General features: G+C 37.1%; 2 protein-coding genes across 2 annotated transcripts in view; one reads left to right on the top strand and one right to left on the bottom strand.

Moving 5' to 3' along the window:
* Positions 1 to 1,210, bottom strand: part of LOC112044803 (zinc finger transcription factor Trps1) — a 47,563-nt gene extending 46,353 nt beyond the window's left edge. Inside the window, exons 1-2 of the mRNA XM_052884301.1 lie at positions 843 to 1,210; positions 19 to 171 (exon numbers count right to left, since the gene is read on the bottom strand). Of these exons, the coding sequence (XP_052740261.1) occupies positions 19 to 171; positions 843 to 995 (306 nt within the window). The 5' untranslated portion in view covers positions 996 to 1,210. The remainder of the gene's footprint in view (positions 1 to 18; positions 172 to 842) is intronic.
* A 543-nt stretch (positions 1,211 to 1,753) lies between these two features.
* On the top strand, positions 1,754 to 20,868 carry LOC112044768 (H(+)/Cl(-) exchange transporter 7). The gene is made up of 15 exons (XM_024080724.2): positions 1,754 to 2,126; positions 2,866 to 2,970; positions 3,595 to 3,793; positions 4,140 to 4,249; positions 5,161 to 5,304; positions 6,029 to 6,206; positions 7,343 to 7,492; positions 8,228 to 8,369; positions 9,278 to 9,416; positions 9,931 to 10,194; positions 10,894 to 11,070; positions 11,928 to 12,137; positions 12,953 to 13,123; positions 15,231 to 15,392; positions 17,552 to 20,868. Exons 1-15 carry the CDS (start codon positions 1,995 to 1,997, stop codon positions 17,651 to 17,653), a joined length of 2,385 nt encoding a protein of 794 aa, XP_023936492.2. The 5' UTR covers positions 1,754 to 1,994; the 3' UTR covers positions 17,654 to 20,868.
* The last annotated feature ends 299 nt before the right edge of the window (positions 20,869 to 21,167 follow it).

Raw genomic sequence — 21,167 nt, 5'->3', positions numbered from 1 at the left:
TTTTTATAAAAGTCTCACCTCTTTTGGACCAGTCAGCGAGTTGGCATACTGTACAAATTGGACCAGTAGTCTCTCTGATTTGTGGGACAACTCTCTAAATGTGTGGAACTCATCAAGTTTGCTCGCACAACTTCCACAAACCACCTGCGGCAGCATATCTTCAGGTGACACCTAAAACATTTCCCACATTAGATACAAATAACATATTAGTTTCACAACATCTCCATGACTGTGAGATGATGTGGCCAGTGACCTTTACTAGTGTAATCATAAATGATGATTCATCATTAGAAAATCTGATAACTCTATAATATAAAAAAAAACCTAATAAACCTGTTATGTATCTATGATCTAGGCAAGTTGAGATAACATTGAAAGGGCAAACGATGTTCTCCCTCGAACACTATGAATGGCTATATTTAGAAAATATTGCTTCCCAAAATAGCAGCAGGATGTAAATGTGAAAGGTTTAGAATGTAGGATGTTGTTTACTATCGAGTCCTAACATAAAGCATGCTCGCGACGGGCCGACGGACAGACAGACGGACTCGGCCGCTCGCGAGAGGTGATCTCCGTGCGCTTCTTTGTTATCAGAGCGGCGGAGATGCAGCGTGCGTGCCACCCGCCGTGCCTATCACTTCCACGAACGACATTAGTCATACGCTCGGGCACTCGACGCGTGGGCCGTAATATGATATCACAATGCGAAAATACCCAACACCCGCGAGAAAGTTAATGGCGCTTATCAGTATCCACAATCTCCTACGCTTATGCTAAACTTTCACACGAGAATAACACATCATTTACACGTCTGAATCGAAATAATGTTGCGAATTAGTTACCATTAGTGACAAATATGTGATTATCATCTCGGAAAGTCGTGATTTATCCTTATCACGGTCGAATATTGGAAGTTTAACATCACTGCAATTATCGCCACAGAATGATAAACAAAGGCGACACACTGAATGGAACTTCGGCGGCAAATTACACATATTTAGAAATCAAAACGGAGAAACGTAACCACAACGAAAGAGAACATTTAGAAAAAAATGTGTTAACTAATATAAAAATTAAAAAGATTTGATGAAAATATAACTCAGCATGCGATGATGTAGAATACATCACATCGCGATTGTCAACCAAACGAGCGAGCAAGCTACACACACACAGCTAAACACCATTGTTTACGGTACGCTGATTATTGCCTGTGTATGCTAGTAGTGGCGCTAGTAGTTCAACAGTTGACATACTGATAAAATGATAACGTTGTCAAGTGATTTCTGCTATCACTCATACTAAATAGGATAATATTTAATGTTTAAAAATGCGATAATGTATAGATATTACGACAAGAATATATAACCTACATAATTCACGTAATTTTCAAGTTTCAAACAGTATAAAATTAAAATGTATGAATGTTTTTTTTTTATATGATTGTACAGATGATTTATTTCATATTATCATACAAAGATCTATCAGCTTGCCTCAATTTTCCTTTTTAACCATTCAAATAATTTTAACATGCATAAAATCGTTAATGAAATGAGAAATCGATTATCTGTATCGACATCTAATGCACTTAACAGACATCCCTAATTATGACATTCATCTATTTTCAAATCAAATATCTATGATTTTTTAGTTTGACGTTCCTAACTCTTCTGTGCCGTGCAGCGTGCTGTGAAGCAAGGAACATATTTACTGCTGTGAAGTGTGATGTGATGTGATTTGACATTGACAGCTTTGACATGACAGTAATTCCTTCATTTGACGTTTGTGAGAAATTCTATTCTCTTACTAAAAAATCGGTTTTCGTGTTTTTCTATTGTGTAAAGCGTGTTTTGATAAATAATGTGCACAAATTACTATTTAAATTGTATTATTTGTATAATTCAATTATAGTGTAAAAAAACCTTACTACCCATAATAATAATGCACTGCAATATTTCCACTTTGTGAGAGATAAACATAAGAAAAAAATTATAAATATGAGCAATAGTACTACACAAATTATGGAAGAGACTGTAAGTGAGACAACATCGGACACTGCTCCGCTAGTGAGCAGTGAAGTTCCCAGCAGCTCTAACTATACTCAACTGAACCACACAAGTGATATTCAGGTAACAGTGTAAAATGTTTTTGCCAGCCCACAGGCCACACCAAACAATCTTCTTTGTTCCTTCCATTTACTTGACACTGGCGACTTAAGCTGTGCTCAGTTGGTAAATAAATAAATAAATAAATAAAATAGCCTTTTATTTTTAACAGCTTTTGGTTACATGAGTGTTGTGTTTGATTTAATTGATTATATTATGTCCCGCTGTTCAAAGTGTCTTCTGACATCAGTTCTGGCTCAGTTGGTACAAATGAAAAAAAATTGAATTTAATGAAAAATCGTTTATTATATATATGACATATTCCAAAGAACATGTTAAACCATCAGTCCCTATTATCAACATCTAAATATATTTGAAAAGGAAGGGGGGTAAGACCATACTTGGTGATGGAAAAACTTCCTGAGAAAACTTGAATACCTGAGGAATTTTTTATATTTTTCAAATCTCATCTGTGTGAATTCTGTCAATCTGCATTCGGCCAGCATGGTTGACTATTAGCCTAGTCCCTCTCATTCTGAGAGGAGACTCATGCTAAAAAGTGAGCAGAGTACGGGTTCTTAACTTTTCCTACTCTCCATGAACGCTTCTGGGCGTCAACCCGAGGGGTAGAGAGGAGTTGGAGAGGATTGGTCATCGCTAACATGTAGCTAGACTTTTTGAATAGTCAAAGTCTCTGTCAGACCACACATTGGTACTTTAAGGTTAATGACAATGAATGATCTAATATAAGTTATTTACATAGGAAACTGTGGAAGATGAACTGCAAGGTAGTCATGGTGTTAGGAGAAGACAACCAATACAGAAAATTGAACCTGGCTCTATGAACACCCTGTCAGCCAAATATGAGGTTAGATTATTATTAATTTTTTCTTTATAATATTATTATATGTTATTACTAAAACTTACTAATCAACTTTTTTCTAAATCTTGAAAAAACCAATAAACAATCAGACATATTACTTTTGTGAGAATATGGTATTCTCAACTATATTGTCTGATTACTTTTTAATAACCCCTGAATGAGCCTTGAGTGACCCTCAAATGCCCTTTCGACTTAAAGATAAAATATACAAAATTGTTGTAAGACCTGTAGTGCTGTATGAATCAGAATGTTGGATGGTTGGATAGTAGAAAATATGTATGTTGAGATGGATGTGTGGTGTTGTGTGACAAGAGCTTACATCTAGTCTGGCAAGTTGGTTGATGACACTCCCATGATATGCGGGCGACTAGGGGAAAGGCTGCGCGGGTGTGAAATCGTGCGTGCAGGGATTTTAGGTGCATCAGTGGTGGCGGCCTGCGCAGACCATCAGGAGTGTTACAAGCGAAGTTGCCAAACTAGCACACTACTTACCCCTTCTATTGGAAAAGAAGCATGGCTATGTCGTAAGCTGATAAAGGTGTATAAACTAATATTATAACAATAATATTAGTTACAATAAAAAAATTAAAGATATAATATTTTTTACAGAGTTTAGATTATGACACATGTGAAAACCACTTACTGCTGGACGAAGAACGGAAAAGAGGCTACGCATTTATTGTATGGAAGGATATAGCAAGATGGGTTATTGTTCTACTTATCGGAGTTATCACAGCTCTCATAGCTTTTATAATAGACATATGCATAGAGGAGTTCTCAAAAATAAAATACAAACAGCTGAAGAAATGTATCCTTTCTAAACATCGTATTAACAAAAACTTGCACATTATAATAGCCACATTATTTGTGAGTGTCCATAGGCTATATTTTATCCCCTTAATCTCACAGGAATGGAAACTAGCAGACGACGAGGCGTTCGCTAGTTGTAATAATAACACTGTTAGTAAAAAAGCCTGATCAAGACACATTTCAAGCCTTGTTTTGCTTAGAGCACTTGAGTTTGTGGTTCATAAAAAAAACTAAATAATGAAGATCATTAAAAACTTCAGAATTCTCCCAGTACTGCTAGTTTATTGTTATTGAAAAGTACATGTCTAATAAATATAATAATTTTCTTGACTTTCCAATTTCAGCTGTTGACACATATGTAATGTTAGATAAATTATACATTCCATACCTTCTGTGGGTGTTATCTAATATTTGTGTTGTGTTCATTGGATCCATGTTAGTAGCATATGTTGAGGTATGTACTTGTTTATTTAATAATTATTATCAGTATGTTTTCCCTGTAGACGTTTTATTTTGGGAAAATGGTTTGGCTTTAGATGTAGTACTAACACATTTCTATGTGTAAACTAAAAGAACATCAGCAGAAACCATGAGAAACTCATTACCTATCAGAGTGATTTAGAACCTCAATAGCTCAACGGTAAGAGCGGTTGGACTCATCACAGAGGGGTGGAAGTTCGATACCCGCTCCATTGGTCTTTTGTCATATCCACTCCACAGTCTTTCCTGACTAGTTAGAGGGGAATGGAAATATTGGTCATATTTAAAAAAGATATGGCAAATATTCTTTTAAAAAAAAAAATAGATAGATTTACAAATAATTGTTGTTTAGCCACCATTCACCTCACCTCAACCTAACCATAGTCTACGAAAAATAGAATATCTAAATGTATTTGTATTATATTTAGTATTCCACATTGTGTAGGGCTCTTGATTTTTCTACATTACAATATCACAATCAGATGTTCATGAACTTATGATATTTTTTATTTAGAAATAATTTTTTTAACATAAAAATGGAACAATCTTCAACAGACATATTTCAGTTTTTTTTTAATTTAACACAAAATTGCGAAACCGATTTTGGTCCTATTCATAAGATTGGTCCTTTTTCATGAAAATTAAATTGGAACAATGAATGAATCAAGCGAGTCGCAGAGATTTGCTGGATGCAGGTGGCTCAGTATCATGATGTTTGGAAAAGCCTATAAAAGGCCTATGTCCTGCAGTGGACGTCTATGGGCTGATATGATGATGATGAATAAATATTATAATTCAGAGCATTTCAGAGTTCACTTTTCTGTAGTTTATTTAGAGTAAGTTAAGTGAGTACATATTATTCTTAAAGATTATTTGTATTTTTAGCCCGTAGCAGCTGGTAGTGGTATTCCCCAAGTAAAATGTTACCTGAATGGAGTCAAAGTGTCTCGAGTGGTGAGGATCAAAACCCTCTTCGTCAAGGCGGTTGGTGTTATAACCGCCGTAGTTGGCGGGCTAGCTGGAGGAAAGGTAACATTGTGCTTAGAAAGCTTAAACCCTCAATAGCTGGGACATGGGATCGAACCCCGACCAATGGGTAATCCTTCCCAAGCGGCCCTAAGCTGAGGTCTCAAAGAAGACGCCTTTAGAGAGTTGTATCAAAGTCAAAGTCAAAATTCATTTATTTCAAATAGGCTTAGTTTACAAGCTCTTTCGAAACGTCAGGTAATAATATTAAACTTAAGAGAATGGTGATAATATTTATTCGAAAAATTAAAGTTAAAGTTACGAGGATTCCAAACGCGCCTTGAAGAAGAGAAGAGCCCACAATAAACTCAGCCAGCCTAACTGCTCTGCTTCTGCCTTCTGGCCCCATCAGGCAATGCTTCTGGGTTCGCCCTAACCTCCCATTGACGCTGTTGAGGAGCCTATGGTACTTACACAATCAGGAGAAAAAAACATTATTGACGTAAATCTATACTTATCTATATTTAATATTATAAAGCTGAAGAGTTTTTTTGTTTGTTTGGTTGAACGCGCTAATCTCAGGAACTACTGGTCCGATTTGAAAAATCATTTCATTGTTAGATAGCCCATTTATCGAGGAAGGCTATAGGCAATATATTATCTCTGTATCTCTACGAGAACGAGAACCACGCGAGCGGAACCGCGTGGCGTCAGCTAGTATACTGATAAATGTCTGCTATATGATACACTGTCCAACTTGACCAATGGACCTTGTGTACGGTTATAGGAAGGTCCTATGATACACAGCGGGGCCGTGGTGGCGGCGGGCATATCGCAAGGCAAGAGCACCACCTTCAACAAGGACTTCAAGATATTCCAGTACTTCAGGGAGGACCACGAGAAACGGGACTTCGTGTCCGGTGGCGCGGCTGCCGGCGTCTCTGCGGCTTTTGGCGCTCCCATAGGTAAACCGAAAGGATCCGAGACTTGGTCGCTGACTATAGGCCTCATTAGAAGGCTCAAAATCACTCAGCGGGCGATGGAGCGAGCTGTGCTTCAAGTTTCTCTGCGTGATCGAATCAGGAATGAGGAGATCCGCAGACGAACCAAAGTCACTGACATAGCTCAGCGAGTCGCGAAGCTGAAGTGACAGTGGGCAGGCCACATAGTTCGAAGAGCCGATGGATGTTGGGGTCCAAAGGTGCTGGAATGGCGACCCCTCACCGGAAAGTGCAGTGTTGGTCGACCACCCACTAGGTGGACCGAGGATATCAAGCGGGTTGCAGGTAGCTGCTGGATGCTGGAGGCTCGAGATCGTTGTGCTTGGAGGTCCATGCAAGAGGCCTATTTCCAGCAGTGGACGTTTATCGGTTGATAAGGTATAGGTAAACCAATATTTTTGGCTGGTGGGGGGCTTCCGTCGTGCCTAGTTATCACTCTACCGGCATTGACGTACCGCCCAGCGATTTAGCGCTCCGGTTCGTTGTAGAAACCGAAATTTAAAATGCGCACAACTGAAAATTGGAGGTTCATGCCCCGGACCGGATCCTAACCCAAACCGTCCGGAATCGGAAACATAGGTCATATAAACTGGGCTATCACGGCTCTTCTAAAGCGGAAGGTCGAAATACGAAATATCGTAATCTATCAAAGATGAAATTTGGTAGGGGGTTTTGCAACGGCCAGATTAAGGACGGCAAAAAGCGGACGAAGTCGTGAGGGTCCGTTTGTTATTTATACATTTCCGTATAAGGTAATTCGTCGTCATCAACCCATATTCGGCTCACTGCTGAGCTCGAGTCTCTTCTCAGAATGAGAGGGGTTAGGCCAATAGTCCACCACGCTGGCCCAATGCGGATTGGCAGACTTCACACACGCAGAGAATGAAGATAATTCTCTGGTATGCAGGTTTCCTCACGATGTTTTCCTTCACCGATTGAGACACGTGATTTTTAATTTCTTAAAATGCACACAACTGAAAAGTTGGAGGTGCATGCCCCGAACCGGATTCGAACCCACACCCTCCGGAATCGGAGGCAGAGGTCATATCCACTGGGCTATCACTGCTCTTATAAGGTAATTAACAAAACATAATTTGCAGGTGGAGTGCTATTTTCATTAGAGGAAGGCACAAGTTTCTGGAATCAAGGTCTAACATGGAGGACGTTCTTCGGAACAGTTGTGTCGACGTTCACGCTCAATATTGCGCTTTCAGCGTATCACGGACATCCTGGAGAGTTGAGCTATCCAGGTAAATATATACTGAAACATTTATTTAAATGGTTCATTATCCTTCTACTAGATTGAAAAGAAGTAAAAGTATATAAAAATTTTATTTTTAAATATTTCCTGACAATACAGGCCAAAAAGCTGTCGGACATGAAGGTCTATAAATTATTGTTTCATGACGTTTATAATTAATATCGATTTAGATATGAATAGCGATTAACACTCCCCTTCTCCGCTCGTGTTGTTCTCCCTGCCTAGCCGAATGGCAAGATCCTACTAGAGCAGCTTTGGATACCCGTTCTAATGTCGAATTTCTGCAGTTTTAGAGAGGTCTTTATGCAAGTTATAGAAAGATTTTGCTGGTAAAACTCTCGCACACTCCAAAATAGCTACGTCATCTGTAATTTTATGAAGAATGTTTTTCGTCATCATAGCATTAGCAGCCGACAGACGTCCACTGCAGGACTTTTGTAGGGACTTTCAAATATTATGATCCTGAGCCGCCTGCATCCAAGGAATACCTGCGGACTCCCTTGATGTCGTCGCCATTCCATCACCTTCATCCATTCAGCACCACTCCAGCTTCGCGACTCGTTGATCTATGTCGGTGACTTTGGTTCTTCTGCAGATCTCCTCAGAAATGTTTTTGCATTTATGTATCCATTAATAAAATCCAATCAGATGCAGAACTGATCTAGGATTGGGTTTTTTAGGAATTGGGGAATTTAAAAATGTTTTTTTGTTGTTGTATTTATAGGATTACTGAATCTCGGCAAAATGGAACCATTCCCGTTCCAGTTCTACGAGCTGCCAGTGTTCATGTTCTTTGGAATGGTCGGCGGCGTTCTAGGCGCTCTGTGGAATTACATCAACTACAGATTGTCCGTGTTTCGTATAAGGTTAGTTATAATAATAATTTTACTCCCTAGGGGTGGATAATAATCCTTTCTTAGGGGATGCCTACATCATAGTAGCTTTATGCATGCAAAGTCTCAGCCCGATCGTTTTAAATTTGTCAAAGTTTCTTACAAACTGTCATCCCTATTTTATCCCTCTGGGGATAGGCAGAATTGACCAAAACCCTTGCTTAGCGGTAGGCAGCTGCTAAGAAAGACCATAACATCTACGTGTATGCCAAATTTCAGCCCGGTCCGTCCAGTGATTTGGGCTGTGCGTTCATAGATCACTATTTAGTCAGTCACCTTTGAGTTACATATACGGTAGAACCCGTTTAATACGATTTCGCAGGGACCCAACTAAAACGGGTCTTAGACGGGAAAGCGTATTATACGGGATATGAAAAATATAACGACTAATCTACACATACATAGTTATAAAAATTAAAATTTGTGTAAAGACAACCTAATTATAGTAATCACTTATATCTGGTATGATCATTATAGAGTATCAAAAATATTTTGATGCATTAGCAATTACGAAATTTTCAATTAAATTTTACTTTTGCAGTGCGTCTTCGAAATTTTCAGTTCAGAATCGCATCATGTCAAGGGACATTTGCTGTCACGGTATTTCAGTTCTTTAAGATATCATGTATTAGTCTTGTCCTGCAACCTTGTTTAAGAACCTTTATGATGTCCTAATCTATCTGTTGTGATTTATTTATCGCATTTGGAATTACACGCGTGTGACTTGTAGGCGTATTAAACGGGGTGACAAATCGTATTAAGCGTTAGGAAAGGTATAAAAAATGACGTATTATGCGAGAAATCGTTTTAAGCGTGATCGTCTTAAGCGGGTTCTACTGTATTTAGATTAAAAAAAAACGTGACATTGGTTTGTTTGTCAGATACATAAGGTCACCATGGTTACGCGTGGTGGAGGCGTGCCTGGTGGCGGCCGTGACGGCGACCTGCGGGTTCCTCATGATGTTCGTGTTGGACGACTGCCGCCCGTTGGGGGAGGACCCTACTAAAGTACCATTGCAGGTAATACTGCCGTGCCTCGGACCAAATACCTTTAGACTTGTATTTCACTCAAGTTCACAATTAGATTGAAATGCGTAACAGTTGATAGAAGATCAAACAGTCGAAGTGATGGTTGACGCGTTTAAACGCCCACACTAGACATGACATTTTTGACGGCCTCTGTGGCGCAGAGTTCGATCCCTGGCTGGGCCGATTAAGGTTTTCTTAATTGGTCCGGTTCTGGCTGGTGGGAGGCTTCGGCCGTGGCTAGCTACCACCCTACCGACAAAGACGTACCGCCAAGCGATTTAGCGTTCCGGTACGATGTCGTGTAGAAACCGAAAGGAGTGTGGATTTTCATCCTCCTCCTGACAAGTTAGTCCGCTTCCATCTTGACTGCATCATCACTTACAATCAGGTGAGATTGTAGTCCAGGGCTAACTTGTAAAGAATAAAAAAATAAAAAAGCCTAATGTGGTTTGATAATGATGAATAAAAATGATTTTTCATTCTATTTTTATTAATTAACTTACAGCTTTTCTGCGCGGACGGCGAATACAACACAATGGCGGCGATATGGTTCCAAACGCCCGAGGCGTCAGTGCGGTCGTTTCTACACGACCCGATGGGCTCGTACAAGCCCTTGTCGCTGCTGGTGTTCGTGATATGCTACTTCTTGTTGTCCACTTGGACCTTCGGCCTGGCCGTGTCCAGTGGACTGTTCATACCGAACTTGCTGACGGGCGCCGCATGGGGCAGAATGCTTGCGATACTGATACAATATATGCTGCCTTCTAATGTAAGTGTACTAGAACCACTATATAGGCCTAACACACGTCCCAAAAGATAGCGATCTTGTTTTCTTTTAATCATTCTTTATGAAGGACTTTTATCTATAAGCTTTCTCTTGTCAGTTATGTCATGATGCGTTTTAGGCCTACTAGAGGCGGACCATGCCTGGAAAACTAGAATCGTGTTAACGATTAAATGTGTTTTTTTCTGCACAGATTATAGGATGACATGAGCTGTAAATTAGATATGTTTCTAAGGGAAAGAACTGTCGAGTTTCTTTTTGGCTTTTCTCGGTAGAATATGCTTTCCAAAGCGTTGGGAGACTTATTTATTGCTGACAAACTAGACTGTTGCGATTGCGTATAGTGTATCTTGTCTTTGTATCTGAGGAGGAAATGTCCCTTCTGGACTACTGCTGATTTGGGCAGAGCGTGTCCAATTCGCACGGACTAAACTTCCTCTTGATTCCGAAGTCACCTTGACACATGTCTTCCAGCGAACTCTACTTATTTTCTCTTTTCTTCCATCTTCTCTCCTCAACGTAATCGCTCTTAGCATTTGACCATATCTCTGCCAATCTTACTCACTATACAGTATATATGTGATCAGATCAGGATCTACATTACTGCTTGTTCCGAGGGCGAATAGCCTCAATTCAGTGTCGAGAGTCTACTTGATGATAAATGGATCTGATTGATGTGTACAGACTGTAAACCCAGCGAAATACGCGCTTGTCGGCGCAGCGGCGCAACTTGGCGGCGTGGTGAGGATGACGATATCGCTCACTGTTATCATCATTGAAACCACGGGGCAGATCTCCAACGCGTTGCCCATCATCATCACCTTGGTCGTAGCCAAGTGGACAGGGGATTTCTTCAATGAGGTTAGTTGTTTGCTACTTTAACGCTACTTAGTATGTTCAACTTAGGGGTTGAGGATGACGTTATTGCTCATTGCCAACAGCATCGAGACTGAGGGGCAGATCTCCAACGTGTTGCACATCCTTAAGAAATTAATCATATATCTAGAACTTGTAAATCATACCCTTGGTGTTTAAAAAATGTTTACTATCGCTAGATGGTGGCATCTCTAAAACTGTGTTGTTTGGAAGTCCCTATGAGGCTTATGTTTTGCAGTAAGTGTTCGTCAACTAGTGATGGTGATGATGAGCTTGCCAATAAATAATAAACTGCCACATGAAACCAATGGCATGTCTCTCAATAAGTTCAAAGTTTTTATTAAACGTAAGCTTATTAGAAAAGTCGTATTATAATGTCAATGATTACATAAACGACAAAATTGCTTGGAAATAAAATGTATTACATGATAGGCTACATATATACCTATTGTTCAATGGTGTGGAACTTTTTTTTTTTGTGTTCAGTTACATCAGTGATCGCTTGACTATAAACTGAATTTTTCATAGCAGATAATGTTTCTAGTTAAAGGTCACTCCATTAAGCGACTCTTCGTGTTGTGGTCCTTTTTTCGGGTACTACTGTCCACCACACAGCTCTTCTCGAACCAAGGCGCGTTTGGAACCCTCGTAAATTTAATTTTAAGTTTTCGAATAATTATTATGACCATTATCTTAAGTTTAATATTATTACCTGACGTTTCGAAAAAGCTTGTATACTAAGCCAATTTGAAATAAACGAATTTTGACTTTGAATAGGCAATCGTGACTATTATGAAACAAAACAAAACGTTCAGCTTCCTAAAATGCATGTTTATTTCCAGGGTATATATGACATCCACATCCAGCTGGCCGGCGTCCCGCTACTCCCCTGGGAGCCTCCGCCGCTGGCGCACAACATCTACGCGTCCGAGGTGATGTCGCACCCCGTCTTCACTCTGCGCACCGTCGAGAACGTCGGCCACATTGTGGAACTTCTGCGGGTGGTCTCGTACAATGGCTTCCCTGTGGTCGACCCGCCGTTAGCTGACGATGTAAGTCTTTCTAGGACCTCCATGTAACAACTCGTTTTGCATTTCTTTTATTGCGTGCACTTTTTAGCTGTTATTTTCATCTTGTTGTAAAAAGTATTTTACTATGTTTCGGTCTTCTTATGATTCATTTCTTTTCAGTCTTCCTTGTTCTTCCTCTCAGCTCTAGATATGTGCACCTGCCAAATATTGTATAAGGAATTGAAACCTCGACTCAAATTCTCTGATACGTTTATATTTAGGGTGTGTTTGTAGAATTCCGATGGCTCCTTCAATTTCAACCTAAAACTTTTCCGAGCCCTGAATATAGTTGTAGTGTCAGTCGAATTTCAGTTTGGACTAGCTGAGCTGTCAGTCTGGTATCAAAACGTCAGTGTCTTTTTGACATTTTTTAGATGCAATGTCAGAAGCGGCTTTTGCCTTTTAAATTTCTTTGTAGAAAAAATTATTACAAAAGAAGTACTCTATCCATCCTTAGAGATAGTTGTTGATAACTTCATAAAGGAGCTCAACAAGGGAAATGGCAGCAGCAAGGTTAGAGTTAATCCGCAATACTAAAAAGCTTGGAGTTATGATAACTATCATAATTCAAATCTGAGTATAATATATAATTAAGATGATATTGACATCGGTTGAGCCGTTTAAAAGTTATGGGGGGTGAAAGTGCGGAAGGACAACCGAATCTCTACAAATATACTCGAGTGGGGTCTCAAATGAAAGCTTACTGAAAGAGAATATTGATGACTTGATCGAGAGAGTAATTAATAATATCATGATATTCGGGGGGTCTTTCAAAATTTTCAATTTTATGTTATTAGGCTGAAGTGACCACATACAAGAGGCTAAGAGGTATGATACTGCGGTCTCAGCTGATAGTCCTGCTACAGAACAAGATATACAACGAGAACGCCAACACAACATGGTCCAACTTCAATGTCGACATGAACATGTTCAGAAAGGAGTATCCCAGATATCCGTCTATAGAGGAGGTATGATAATTATTGTCACTAATTATTTCAATCTTTATCAGAAAAAGGGTTTGTGTATTGTTACTGACGGATAATGAAAGGCAGAATTATAATAATTAAGTTATTAACTAAAAGACAATGGGGATGATGACTATTTATTTTATTTATTTATTTAATATCAAGCAATACCATACATTACATTATACAATATAATAATAATAATTACAAGTTACATTTTATTACATAATGCAAGTTATGGATACCCAGTTTGGGCGTAGCCTTTTGTCAAGTGAGTGATAGGGAGACCGATTTTATTTTTTGTTTTTATTTATCATTCAAGTAGTCATTTACCGTGTAATAGCACTTTTCGACCAGAAAGTCCCTTAATTTCTTTTTGAAAGCAATATCTTTCGCCTCATTACGTATACGGTCTGGAAGGTTGTTGTAATTTTTTATTGACATTGCGTATGGGCCGGAGCTGTGGAGTATTAATTTTGAAAAAGGGTAAATTAGTTTATTTTCGTTTTTTTCGCGGAAGCGCCGTGGTTTATAAGAGTTTTCGACTTTTTCGTAAAAATGAAAATTTTTTCTCACAAATTTACATATTTCAAAAATATATATGCAGGGCAGGGTCAATATTTTTAGTTGTTTGAAATACGGTTGGCATGATTCAGTCTTACTTATATGTACGAGGATGCGTATACACTTTTTTTGAAGTATAAACAAATCTTGGGCGTTTGTGCTATTTCCCCAAAGGATTACCCCATACCTTAACCACGCGTACCCATAGGCATAAAATGCAGCTAATGCAGTTTTCATGTCAGTGGTTCTTTTTAATTCTTTAAGTCCATATATAAATTTCGATAATTTATTTTTCGTTTTGTGTATATGATTTTTCCAATTTAAATGAGTGACAATTTCTATACCTAAAAAAGTTAAACTGTCAACACATTCAATATTTATGTCATTATAGGAAAATTTGATATTTAATTCTGTTTTTTGATATGGTCTGAATTGAATTATTTTCGTCTTATTAAAATTTATTTCTAAATTATGAACATTCATCCATTTAATTATGTCATTGAGTAGATTATTTAATTTGTCATTTAAGTTAATGTCATTTGAAAAAGATAATAATTAAGAAATGTCATCCGCAAATAATACACAATATTCGTCAAGGACTATGTTTGAATATATTGATTTTTATGATACATTCGGGTAAATAAGGCCAATGTTAACTAATTAATACATAAAAAGCAAAGATTGTCTGCATATTTGCAAAGTAAATGAGATTATAAAATTTCAAAATCTTTGAAAATTTTTTATCGTAATTAGATGAAAATTCATATAGTTTTAGCTTCCTTATATTAAATGTGACATTTTTAAATAAATGAACTATAAACATAAACGCACAAATAACAATGATATTACTAATTTTGTTTGAACGGCCATACTAATCTAACGATCATTATGACCTACGACGTCATTAAATCGTTTTGTATGGGGCGTTTTTCAGGGATCCGCGATAGCACAAATCTGACCCTACTTTTACAAAATTTCTTTACTGTTAGCATACTCCTAATTTATATACAATTTATAAAAGTATCATCATCTCTATTTGGGTCAAATTAGGTATCTTATTCTACTCGTATATTATAAAGGACTGGTAATAAAATTATGGTTTTTAAGACAAGATAATTTTGTGTACACACTCTCTTTTTTCCCCATAGCAACGAAAGTGATGCTGCCATCTAAGATGGAAGCGGGCTAACTTGTTAGGAGAAGGATGAAAATGCACACCCCTTTCGGTTTCTACACGACATCGTATCTCTACCCTCAGACCAATTATAGAAGGACCTGTATCGCACTCATAGTCACGAACAAAATTGTCTGTCATTTTCTGAGGAAAACAAGCTTAGATTTGGTATATATCTTATACAAAACTAGAAGTTTTTGCCACGATTACAACTATTTAACATCGATTCTATAGAGACAGTTTTTATAATCGCATTAGATCGTTGATCATATACTTTGACAAAATAGTAACGTCTAGCGAGGCAGGTCCTATACAATAATTGGTCTGAGTATCTACCGGAACGCTAAATCTAATACCTGTACCTTATTGCAGTTGGAAATATCAGATTGGGAGAAGACATGTACGATAGATCTGCGGCCGTTCATGAACCCGTCGCCCTACACGCTGCCGCACCGCGCGTCGCTGCCGCGGCTCTTCCGCCTGTTCCGCGCGCTCGGCTTGCGGCACCTGCCCATCGTCAACGATCTCAACGAGGTATTCGTTATGTTCCAAAAGACTCGAGTCTTTTAGCTGTTTTTGTCTCGATGGAGCCAGCTGCACACTCGAAAAAAGATGACGTCATGCTTCGCTTCGCTCTAGGGTTGCCAACTTTTTTACAAGAAATAAAGTATATTCTGGTCTATGAAGATTATTAAACAGTATTTTGGAAAAACGAACATTTTCCTTTGAGAAATGCAACCATTCCATCATTAACCGACTTCAAAAAGGAGGAGGTTCTCAATTCGGTCGGTATTTTTTTTTTTTTTATGTATGTACACCGATTACTCAAAGACGCCTGGACGGATTTCAAAAATTCTTTTTTTGTTTGAAATGGTATAGTCCCCATTTGGTCCCATTGCCATCATGTCAAGATCTGATGATGGAATCCTGGAGAAATTGAGGGGAACTTTCGAAAATTATATGGGTGTCTATTGTGTTCGTAAACTTTTCCATTTAGTACTTTTAAGCACTACAATTTCATATAGATTTAAAATCGATCTGATGATGGAGTCATAAAACAGACGAGGAAACTCCTCGGCGATTTACAGCAGTTACCTTGTGTTTGGGCTTGATTAATTTCTATTAATGAGAACTTTCCACATAGATAGGTTGTCACTGTCATTTTGGGGTTTGGTGATGAAGACCAAGGACAATTTAAGGGAACTCCTTAACAGTTTTCAGTAACTTCCTTGTGTTTGGCCTTGATTAATTCGTATTGCTGAGAACTTTCTACCTAGATGAGTTGTGTCTATTATTAGGGGTCTGATGATGAAGACCAAGGTCAATTAAGGGAACCCCTTAACGGTTTACGGTAGCAACCTTGTGCTTGGGCGTGATTAATTTGTATTGCTGAGAATTTTGTACCAAGTGGGTTGGTGGTGGTGGTGGTGGGTTGTGACTGTCATAAGAGGTCTGATGTATTCGTTTGAGATGAAATTTTACACTAAAAATGGAAAAATAATAAAAATTTTAATAAAAAAAAATACAACCGACTTCAAAACCTAAAAACGTACCCACTAAACTAAAAAGCGAAAAATAACATCATAATATGTTCTACCTGCTGATCAGTATGAAGGCAGTGCTTAGCCGGTGTTGTCTTAATTTAAGCCATTTTTGACAGGACCACATGAAACAACACTGTCTGCAAAATCTAAATCTATAAGATACTCACATGGCTTGAATTAATACATCACCGGATTAGCACCGCCTTCATACTGATCAGCAGGTAGAACATATTATGATGTTATTTTTCGCTTTTTAGTTTAGTGGGTACGTTTTTAGGTTTTGAAGTCGGTTGTATTTTTTTTATTAAAATTTTTATCTTATGACGTTGTCACGTTCAACAATTGTCAGTAAACCGACTTTACAGACAACCGATTTTTATTAGGACTGTCTTTCTCTTGGCCACTTGCAGGATTATAGACCGAATAGCTCTTTAGACTCGAGTCTAAATCGGATATTAAATTTAACTTAATGTATTACTGTACTTACTGTATTCGCCGTTCTTGCAATACCCAAATATCAATTTTGAACGGAAATAATACAGGAATAAAAAAAAATCAAATTGGTGACCTTTTTTATTATTTTTTACTTCAAAATCCCTTTTCGCTATTCTTGCAATGCCCATATATCAATTTTGAACTAAATCGGTGAAGGAATAAAAAAATTCAATGGCGCCCTTTTTTATTTTTTACTTCAGAATCTGTTTTCGCCATTCGATATAAATTTTGAACGAAATCGTTACATGAATAAAAAATTTCAAAATGGCGGCTTCTTTACGCAGACAAATCGTTAAACACACCATAAATGGTTACATAAAATATTAAATAGCGATTTCTGCCCATTCACTGTAAAATGCGTAAAAGATCTTCATTCCTATAAAAATCCTAGTCTTAATCCAGAAAACCTGAGTTCTAAACTACGACTACAAATCATTAATCCCTAAAATAGGACTCGAGTCTAAAAAAGAAGGGCTCGAGCTTTTTCACGAATCGAGTCTATTTAAAGGCGTTCTATTAGCCGATCTCTAAAAAATGCTGTTGTCTTTTGGAACACTAGGTATTTATGATCATCATCATCATCGTCCCATGTATAAAATGATGGGCTGATGATGGTGTTTAATAGTATTTCAATATTTTTTATCTTTTCAACAGGTTGTTGGGATGGTAACTCGCAAGGACATTGCGAGGTATAGGGTATGGAGACATAGAGGCCATATGGGTATGGAGGAACTGCTCCTGTCTAGTGAAATTTAGAATTAATTAAAACACATGACACTACTCGTAGAACATAAATCTGGGTATATACACTTGGTCACATCATAGCGCAATTGTTTTTTAATGTTTTATGTAAATGTATGAATTATATAAAATATTCTTAAGAAGATATATTATTCAAAGGAAACTAGATTTTTAATTTCAAACCTCAAACTTAATATTTCAGAGGGTAGTTTGAAAATCAAGAGAATAAGAGGTTCAGCCACACATAGTGTGCTTTATATGTACTTGCTCTCAACAAAAAAAGTTTCGCTTAGTTAAAGATTTATTAGCCATACTCTTCATTATTTTCATCAAGAATCTATATATATAAAAATGAATTGCTGTTCGTTAGCCTCGCTAAAACTCGAGAACGGCTTAACGGATTTATCTTATCTTGGTCTTGAAATGTTCGTGGAGGTATAGGGAAGGTTTAAAAGGTGAGAAAAAATCAAATAATATCCGGGAAAACCCTAAAAACTGCCCTTTTCTATTTGCCATACAAACGTTTAAGAGTCAAGCGGTAGGGGTAGGGTAGGGGTAGGGTAAGGGTAGGGTAGGGGTAGGGTAGGGGTATGGTAGGGGTAGGGTAGGGGTAGCGTAGGGGTAGCGTAGGGGTAGCCCAGGGGTAGCGTAGGGGTAGCGTAGGAGTGGGGTAGGGTAGGGTAGGGGTAGAGGTATAGAAGGGTAGAGTAGGGATAGAGAATAAGTGCACTTATGTCAAAACGAAGCTTGACCGGGTCTGCTAGTTAAAGGATAAATTTATATGCAGTACCAGACCTGATCTGATCATACTGATATTATTGTAAGTCATAATTACATTAAAGACGTTCCTTTGTAGGTTAATGTACATTTTTTTTACTTATCTATTATTAATTATTATTAATTTTGTTTATCATTGTAACCCAAACAGAAATAACAAATGCTTTTTTAGATAAGTTAACGTTATTTTTATAAATATGTTGCGTTTTTAAATTAAATCTAGTTTGTAATTTTACATAGTTTTTGATAGTAGTTGTTTGTATAATTATAATTTAAGTACTTACTATAATTTTATTCTGAACTGTATGGTAAGCCACAATCACACTGATATTAAAAAAAAGAGAAACTTCTTTCAATAATAAAATAATACATAAAAGCTCAGACTAATTACAAAAGGACCTGACCTGCTAGATGTTACCCCTCTGTCAAAGATCAATAATCAACAATGTAACGTGTTTATAAAAACTGTTGTTAAAGAATCGATGTTTCATTGTTGTGATCGTTTTCATTGTGTAAAGAGCTCCCTAAAAATGCCGAATTCTGTAGTTAAATTGCATAAAAAGCGGTCAACAACTTCTAGTTTACTAAAAGATAAAGTTACGTTTAATTTGTAAGTATTTCTAAGTTGCTTATATCAAATTTGTAATAAAAACAATAATTTAAAGAATAAATACTTCAGCCGGAACAGCAAAACATTAATCAAGTAATCGAATATTCTGTGTAACAAGCTTATGCACAGTGCACTTAAGTCTCTGTTTAACACCAATAAATGTACTGTGTGTTGAGAAAAGGACACACAATACATTTGTTGGTGTTAAATTTTTTCGATGTGTGAGTCTAAGAGTTTCTCCCCCTCAAGCAACATCAGATAATTTTGTTGGTGATTTAGAGTGTGATACCGGTCCATTTGTAATTGATCTGAGCATGAAAGAGAAACTTGAAAATTAGTAGCAGTTATCAGCGCCATCTCTCGTGACGGATTTGCTTTACTTCAGAAGCTTCTACTAGATAGTTTTTAATTATGCTATTAAAAGATTGAACAGATTTGGCGCTACTTGTGTACCACTTGTGTACTTGTGTGTGTTTCTTGTTGTATGGTGTAGCAGTGTTACTTACTACAGATGACACTTCACTGGATATCATTTCGATTACACTTTTGGTAACACATTTACTATAGCTTGGCAAGTTCGTTCGTAACACTCCCGATGGTTCGCGCGGGCCGGGGGACGTATAGCGATGAATGAAAAACTCACGACTGATGCACCTCACTTTCCCGAACGCAAGATTTCACACCGCGCAGTTTTTCCCCCCGTCGCCCGCATATCATGGGAGTGTCATCAACAAACTTGCCAAGCTATACTTACTCCACAACTCAAGCGTGTGAAGTTTTACTTTTAAACGTGAAAGTTTGTCCAAGTGTGTATGTTTGTAATAAATCAGTTATTATATAGATTTCTTATTTCAATCACAGATTAAAGAATTATAGTCAGATAGAGCGCACGGAACGTGGCAGTGATGCAGCCATTCCAAATACAAATTCAAAACAAATACATTCTTGACTCAGTACAGCACAAAGCGTCGCATTAGTAATTTTCAATAATATCCAAGAAAAATGGTGTCTTATGTTTTTCGATATTTTAAAAACTGTTCAGAAAACCTAAAAAATGAGATGGAGTATTTTTTTATAGGTACGAGTAGTTATTGATTTTTATTAGTCTAGATATTAATATTTTTAGTGAAATATAAATCATGAAAAAAATTTGTATAAGGTAGATAGCAACATTATGCAGATGTCAAGGTGACACATGTGTGAAATTTATTTTTAATGTGTTTTACCGGCTTCATTGTGCGACTTGTAAAGACTCATTCTGTACGATTCTCTGTTCTGTGATTTCAATGAAGAATTTTTTTATATTTTCGTTTTGGCTATTATACCAAAATATACTTGGACACTTGAGGATCTGTATTGTTTCTAAAGCCAACTTGTTACAATAGTTGCTTATGCTTAGCTTCTGTATTTTAGTTGAGTACAAACAATTTTTGGATTTACCGCCCAAAAATTGTTCATACTCGACTAAATACTAAAGTAGTCTGATCTAGGCCTTATCAAATTTACCTATAGACTAACACTATCAGCTTATTTAACATGGCAAAGGTATGGCCATCACAGACTGTTTCTATAAATTGAATTCCTAAAAGTGTTATCAAAGAAAATAGAAAGTTTTATGAAGTTAAAGTTATACTAGCTATATAATTCTTAGTATTTTTGCAGTACAAATATTTGTCTATTAAAAACACTTACATCTTTTACATTTCTGAATAATGGCTCATATTATTTGTAAGTGTTATTTATTATAGAATAGAGGGAAATGATATTGATTAAAACCAAAGTTGTCTTTTTATTTTACATATATTAATGTCATAAAATATATTTTCAGTTTTATAAAAACAAAGTTTGTTTTATTTTAGTACATTATTTACTACAAGTAAATATTACAGGTATTAATTAAGTAAATCAAGCTGATAATTTATAAGAAATGCAACTTAGATAAATGTTTTTTCCTCCATCTGATCCACTTGATGAATAGACATTATAATTATTGTAAGGGTCTTGAGAAATGAGATACAATAATTAATCTTCATATGGTTTGTTTCTTTTGCATTTTCATTCATTTAATTATTTACAAACAACTCCCAACCTATACCTGCCCATAAGTTTATGAACAGTATAACTGGAAGAATCACTAAAATC

The sequence above is a fragment of the Bicyclus anynana genome, chromosome 11 (genome assembly GCF_947172395.1).
Source record: "Bicyclus anynana chromosome 11, ilBicAnyn1.1, whole genome shotgun sequence".
Classification (NCBI taxonomy): domain Eukaryota; kingdom Metazoa; phylum Arthropoda; class Insecta; order Lepidoptera; family Nymphalidae; genus Bicyclus; species Bicyclus anynana.
Note: the sequence above shows the minus strand (reverse complement) of the source record. Positions and strands in the feature narration are given on the sequence as shown.

Coding starts and splice junctions, on each gene's coding strand:
- LOC112044768 (XM_024080724.2), top strand. CDS start 1,995: ATGAGCAATAGTACTACACAAATTATGGAAGAGACTGTAAGTGAGACA. Junction 4,250..5,160: donor TGTTAGTAGCATATGTTGAG/GTATGTACTTGT, acceptor TTGTATTTTTAG/CCCGTAGCAGCTGGTAGTGG. Junction 8,370..9,277: donor TTGTCCGTGTTTCGTATAAG/GTTAGTTATAAT, acceptor TTTGTTTGTCAG/ATACATAAGGTCACCATGGT.